This window comes from Haliotis asinina, chromosome 2 (assembly GCF_037392515.1).
Source record: "Haliotis asinina isolate JCU_RB_2024 chromosome 2, JCU_Hal_asi_v2, whole genome shotgun sequence".
Lineage (NCBI taxonomy): Eukaryota > Metazoa > Mollusca > Gastropoda > Lepetellida > Haliotidae > Haliotis > Haliotis asinina.
The window spans coordinates 1,936,360-1,943,920 of record NC_090281.1 but is presented as its reverse complement, the minus strand read 5'-3'; the positions used below and the strand labels follow the sequence as shown (position 1 = coordinate 1,943,920).

The following is a 7,561-nucleotide window of genomic DNA, read 5'->3' as shown; positions in this document are numbered from 1 at the left end:
CCTACCAATAAAAGTCCTATATTTGCCTGAAATCATTTTTGTTTTAACAAAATCCCCATTGCACGAATTACGAGTGATCAGAGGGACCAAGTCTTGGGACGATTGTAAGTTGGCCAATTTGCCAATCATTTTAATGCTCATGTTAGGATAATCTACCGACTGCAGGAGTGGCATATGGTCACTAACAGCATCCACGATCGTCCATGCATTCGGCGACCTTCAGTAACATCATAAAGTCAAGACCGACAGATGGTGCGCCACCATCTGCAGGGTCACATCCCCAGAGCGACGGAAAGAGCACACCGGACTCACACACCGGAGGGGATGTCTATCAGTGCCGATACAGTGCGTCGACGTTTGCGCGGAAGAAATCTCTGCTGTCACAGACCATATCGTAGTCCTGTCCTCATCGCTCATCACCCTTCAAACCTGCTGCGATGACTACGAACTCGGCATCGAAAATGGCGTTATCGACAATAGAGGACAGTGCGTTTTCCTCATGAAAGCCGATGCTATGTTTCGACAGCCGATGGCAGAGTTAGAGCATGGTGAAGGCATAAAGAACTGCTTTCCAATGGGTGTATTCGTAAAAGACTCGTGGGGTGGTCCGTGAGAATAATGAGTTGGCATTGACTTCGTCTTGCAGCATTACCATGCTAATACGTCCACAACAACGTGCAACAAAATGTTTAACATGCTCAATATAAATGACGTCGGAGAAAAGAAGAAGTCAATAAGCACCGCAGTTGTACGTCTCCCATATATACACATGAACAATATTCTTTCTCGAATACATGTATACATATACACAATTGTCTGTCTTGTATATACATATACACAATTGTCTGTCTTGTATATACATATACACAATTGTCTGTCTTGTATATACAATACACAACTGTCTGTCTTGTACATACATATACACAGTTGTAGTCTCCAGACATATTCCTGTCTCATTATACAAATTCCTGTCTCATTATATAAACATGGGCAATAGTGTTCACATGGACAATTCATTCGTCTCATACACGCATGTAATGTACACTCTAAATGGGCGCGTTTAACCATGTAAAAAGTCACAAATAAAGTTAATGAATATGCATTAACCATAAGTTTATTTCAGACTGGAATATTACATACATAATATACGAAAAGAGTTGTCAAGTAACCTTTTCTTACAATACATTATTTTGTGACTAATGTTTCGAGTTTCCAAAAGTGTAGCTAAGCAATGTACGTTACGGCGAAAGCGATTCTTCAATACACGGATTAGTTTTACACAGAAGCTAGTAAAGGTATCATTTTCACCTTCTTTACCGTAGTGGAGAATATTTTGGTGATGAAAAAAACAAATAATTGTCGTGAATATCAACAATGAGTTGCAGTCGAGATCTTCAAAAGGTACTTCTGTTCTGAGCCAAGAACCATATCCCTAGTATAATTTGAAACTACATCTTTTGGTTTTTTTGGATGTTCACTAAATACAAATGTTTGGAGACAAAAACAGTTTTAGAAGTCGACACTTGAACTATAATCTACACAGTTATTTCAAAATTTAGCTTTCAAATGTGTCCGTTCTTTAAATGGATTCCATGAACATATATACATGTACATATGTTGAATACTGCCTTTGTGTCACAGTTCTGAAATAATGAATTTTCAAACAAATATTACCTCTTTCACTTCAACAGACAGAACAGATTAAGATGAGGTAAATGCGACATAAATCGTTTCAAGCAAACCTTAATATTTTCAAATCGGTGACTTCATAACGCACACATCTCACCTCCATGTTGGACACTACATTATCCTAACATGACTCATTCGCGCCGGATATATTAAAATATGACTATGGCTTTATGGATAGTTATACTCCACACGATCGGTAAGGTTTGAAAAACAAGCAAAAACTCTTTTGAATATTTCAAATATTGAACTACTAACAATCCTAACACTCTCTACTTTTCAACAGCATCCAATTTCAGCATTCTTTGAAATTTGAAGACACGTTCATCAATCTTGCACAAAACATCAGAATACAAGCTGGACGAACATGGCAGATTATGAAAGCATCTTCTTTGCATAAAGTGTCAGAGTTGACTCATCATTTTTCCTATGAAGGAACAAGAATATACACGTTCCACAAACGTCCAAAAAGATGTTATCCCGGGAACATCTCATTTTTCATGTGGTACAAAGGCCTGTCTCATTCACAGCCTTCATATATAGAAAAAAGAGAAAACCTGGAAAACGTCAAGCCCGTATCAAGGGGTTTTCCACGTGCTCTTTGCCTTCCTGCGTATTGTGATTAATGATGTCTCTTAAACTACTTGTTACCTGCCTACCGTATATTAACATGGGGCATTACTTATTGATGTTCTTTGTGCTAACATGGAACACTACTCAGTTAAAGAGTTTTTACAAAGAATGATTACACTTTTACAAAGAAACGCGTGTTTATACTACAAACCACTGGAATGTTTTGATGTATTGTACCACATACAGCATGCATAGCCCTTGACTGGAGAGATGGTTGCGGAGCATAACGACGAGCCAGCTACAACAGATCTCAAGGTAGAAAGAAAGGACATTGTTTCCGACATCTGGAATGCAACTATTATCTCTTTTTTCATGAAATGATAGCAATATTTGAGAAAGCACCACAGACTGTAGGTATCAGTTTTTTTCTTTGCCTTGTTTATTGAGAAGACATACGCATTCGGAACATTGGCATTACACGAAATTCCCTGATTCCAAGGTTTGAAAGGCATGGCAATAAACCACCGATCTGGTCTCTGCATGTTCAAGCTCCACCTGTGTGTTTGTTTCAAAATAATGCACATGTGACTCAATATACTGAAAAAGGAAAGGGACATATGAAAGATACCACGTGGTCACTTCATCCCGATCCACCTGGGTGGACACCGATGTCCCTATCGTACATGGAGACCAGAAATAACACAACTGGGAAAACCCCATCCTATCACAATTATATTGCGGGTACATATGTGCGAATTGAGAATATAATCATACTATTCACAGCCTTCTCATATGTTAGCATTCCGGTACGTCAGTGAATTAGGACAGAGACTACCGTCACAGATTACCTAAGGACAGTCACTTCATCCCGATCCACCTGGGTGGGAAGAAGTCAGTGTAGTCGGCCGAGAAGTGTCTCCGGAGTCCAGACTTCTCCACGGCTGGCCACTGATAATACACAACCTCTCCTCCTGCCAGGAACCCCGCCCACCAGCTAAACGATCCCACAGTAGTCAAACTGTGGTCACAGTTCACCAACACCGCCAAGTCAACGTCAAACGTGTTGCCTTCTACGTAAAACACGTCATCGCCAACAAAATGCTTCTTGGTCCACGTCATACCATTCGAACACACAATGAACAACGTGTTGGGGTATTTGTCTCGGTAATACTTGGAGGCATTTCCTAAGTATTCTGGCGTTGCAACTGCATAACCAAATGAATTTTTAACCATATCGCCCCGTCTCACATGGACGCCCACCAACACTGGGCGGGTGTCCTTCACAGTCGCATTACGTTTATGGAACGTGTTTATAGCACCATTTATAATGTCAACTGCTTTGTCATTGATGTCCTTCTTGAAGGTGAATTGTTTCTTGATTGAGTCCTGAACATGCTCGAAATACTTGTAAGACTGTAAATAGCTTTGAAAGCATACATTCTCTCCTTTGGCTATGTGCATGAGGCTCTCATCGAATGCACAATCATGACGCGCATCAAGTCCTTTTGTCCCTTTGATAACACATTCAAAATCATCCACTAACTGGACATTAAGATTAAAATAGTTAGTCAACATAAAGCCTGTGTCCATAATGAGTGTTCTGTTATTGTAGGTTGCTATTCCATAAGAGGATGCATACACAAACATCACGTTGCCTAATCTTCCTAATGGCCTTGAGCACAAGTAGTTCTGCTTCTTCCGATACTCTTCCCGGAAGTGGTTTTTGCACACTGCCTGCACTGGCCATGAAGTGGTTAACACTGGCTGAGTGGACGTTGTTGTGTGGATGTTTCCAGTGGGAAAGACTGGTGAAGCCGGTAGTCTGGTAGAGACAATGGTCACTCTTTTCGAAATCTGATCCTCGCTTAACATTGCAAGAAGGTGTGGAGTGAATGTCAAGGACGATCCGTTGATGTAAATGTGGAAGACCCGCAGCTCACTCCTCCACTGGTACGCCATGAACATCGTGAATCCGCAGAATACAAGCAGGACATCTGAAACAGACATGAGGAATTCCTGCAGACATTGGCGTATATCATCTTGAAACAGGTGCGTTTAAACACAAGGCGGGCGTGCCCTGCCAGTTTGTGTGTGAAGTCAGTTGGAGTTGGAACAGATATCGATTATGATAGTAGCCCAGATTGAGTGTGGGAGCATTGTTTCTAGTAATACTACACACACCAGACTTCCCAGTCTGCTTCAGTATGGAGTATTTGAATCAGAACGAACCCTTTCACAATGTATCTGTCCAACTGTGCACATGAAAAGCAATGGTGCGCCATTGTGCCTGACAAACATCCAGATGGGAGATAATCATAGTTGACACCGTGTCTGAAAAACCTCCAAATGAGAGATAACCGGTGCAGAAAATTGTGTCTGGCAACCATGCACGTGGGAGATAACCAGAGTGGAAAAAATGGGCCTGAAAAGCGCAGACATGGGAGATAGGCTAAGTAGGTGTGTACACACTCGATATTCGTTATGCTTCATATATGTCATTGCAGTGTACAGATTCTTCATATCCGTTGTTATGCATATGTATCTTAGATGTGTCAACACCCTTGATATCCGGTATAACAAATCTCTAGCTTAGTTGAGCACAGACCCTTGATATCGATTATCATACGTACATGCTTAAGCGCAATACAGACCCTTGATATCCAGCATGATACATGCATGTCTTACCTGTGCATAGACCCGTGAAGGTCCCGGGGTAGAATAAGCTTTCAGCAACTCATGCTTGCCACAAAAGGCGACTATGCTTGTCGTAAGAGGCGACTAACGGGATCGAGTGGTCAGGCTCGCTGACTTGGTTGACACATGTCATCGGTTCCCAATTGCACAGATCGATGCTCATGTTGTTGATGATTGGATTGTCTTGTCCAGACTCAATTATTTACAAACCGCCGCCATATAGCTGGAATATTGCGGAGTGCGGAGTAAAACTAAACTCACTCACTCACCTATGCATAGACCCTTAAATCCCGTATAATACAAGCATATTTAAGCTGTCTTCAGACCTTTGATATCCCGTATGATACATACATATGTAGGCTATGTACAGAGACTTGGTGATGCATACATGCTTATGCGGTGTAAACACCCGTTATATCTGGTAAAATACATATATATCTAAGTTCTGTGAAGACCCTTTATATCCGATATAATACACACAGATATAAGCTATGAAACACCATCAATATCATGTGTGATACGTACATATATTAGCTTATGCAGGCGACTGATATCCAGGATGATGCATATATGCGTATCTTAGCTTTGTACAGACCCGTGATATCCTTTGTGATGGATATATATATAAGCTGTGTACAGACCCTTGATATCCTTTGTGATGGATATATATATAAGCTGTGTACAGACCCATGATATCCTTTGTGATGGATATATATAAGCTGTGTACAGACCCATGATATCCTTTGTGATGGATATGTATATATAAGCTGTGTACAGACCCATGATATCCTTTTTGATGGATATATATATATATAAGCTGTGTACAGACCCATGATATCCTTTGTGATGGATATATATATATATATGTAAGCTGTGTACAGACCCTTGATATCCAGGATTATGCATACATATCTAAGCTGTGTACAGACCCTTGATATCCTTTGTGATGGATATATATATATATATATATGTAAGCTGTGTACAGACCCTTGATATCCTTTGTGATGGATATATATATAAGCTGTGTACAGACTCTTGATATCCAGGATTATGCATACATATCTAAGCTGTGTACAGACCCTTGATATCCTTTGTGATGGATATATATATATAAGCTGTGTACAGACCCTTGATATCCAGGATTATGCATACATATCTAAGCTGTGTACAGACCCATGATATCCTTTGTGATGGATATATATAAGCTGTGTACAGACCCATGATATCCTTTGTGATGGATATGTATATACAAGCTGTGTACAGACCCATGATATCCTTTTTGATGGATATATATATATAAGCTGTGTACAGACCCATGATATCCTTTGTGATGGATATATATAAGCTGTGTACAGACCCATGATATCCTTTGTGATGGATATATATAAGCCGTGTACAGACCCATGATATCCTTTGTGATGGATATATATATAAGCTGTCTACAGACCCTTGATATCCTTTGTGATGGATATATATATAAGCTGTGTACAGACTCTTGATATCCAGGATTATGCATACATATCTAAGCTGTGTACAGACCCTTGATATCCTTTATGATGGATACATATCTTAACTCTGAAGCAATTTATTAGTTTAGATGTATTCCCGCCAAAGGAAAAGTCCATGGCTCCAACTCCATAAACTTAGAACGAAATTGGAAATTCAAACACTCATCCAAATTAAACGAAACGCATTGGCAATACTCTATGATGACATACGAGGGGATGTCAATAAGTTTTGAGCCTTGCTTAGAAAACCACAAAATATTGGTATGAACCACATTTATTTTTCAACATAGTCCCCTTGTGAGTCAAGACACTTGTTCCATCTTTTCTGCCAGGCGCTGATGCCATCTCTGTAGAAGGCGCCATTTTGGTCCTCAAACCAAGCCTCAGTAGCAGCAATAAGCTCATTATCATCCTGAAATCTACGACTATGCAAGTGTCTCTTGAGATCTGGAAACAGATGGTAACCACTTGGTGCCAGGTCTGGAGAGTAGGGAGGATGCGGCAAGGTTTCGTACCCGCATTCCTAGACAGCAGCGGCTGTAACGCAAGAGGTGTGTCCTGGAGCATTGTCTTGATGTAGAAGAATACAACGTCTGATCTTGCCCCAGCGCTTCTCCTTGATTGACTGTCGCACTTGCCTCAACAAGTTAGCGTAATATTCCCTATTCATTGTTCTTCCTTTTGGTAAGTAATCTATGTGGATGACGCCTTTGCTATCCTAGAAGACTGTCGCCATTACTTTCTGCACTGATCTGGAGGCCTTGAACTTTTCGGTCCTGGGAGAAGTGACATGTCTCCATTCCATGGATTCTTGTTTGCTCTCAGGATCATAGTGGTGGATCCAGGTTTCATCACAGGTTACTAACCTAAAGTGAAAATCTTATTGATTCTTGTTGTATCTGGTTAGCGTGGCGTTGCTTATGGTGACCCATGTTTACTGTATTTCATCTGTAAGCATTCTTGGCACCCATCTTTGCGCACACCTTAGACATGACGAGATGTTCATGAAGAATTGTCTCGATGGATCCGTGTGATATGCCTGTGGTCTCCTCTAACTCGTGGAGTGTGATTCGACGATTTTGCTGTTGGGCTACCTGGAC

The 7,561-nt window shown here is 40.7% G+C and overlaps 1 protein-coding gene across 1 annotated transcript; it reads right to left on the bottom strand.

The window, feature by feature from the left end:
* Nucleotides 1–1,098: 1,098 nt before the first annotated feature.
* LOC137272183 (galactoside alpha-(1,2)-fucosyltransferase 2-like) lies at nucleotides 1,099–4,247 on the bottom strand. The gene has a single exon (XM_067804536.1). It carries the CDS (start codon nucleotides 4,222–4,224, stop codon nucleotides 3,118–3,120), a length of 1,107 nt encoding a protein of 368 aa, XP_067660637.1. The 5' UTR covers nucleotides 4,225–4,247; the 3' UTR covers nucleotides 1,099–3,117.
* Between the last annotated feature and the right edge of the window lie 3,314 nt (nucleotides 4,248–7,561).

Bases quoted from the DNA above. Each gene is read 5' to 3' on its own strand.
- LOC137272183 (XM_067804536.1), bottom strand. From the start codon at position 4,224: ATGTTCATGGCGTACCAGTGGAGGAGTGAGCTGCGGGTCTTCCACATT.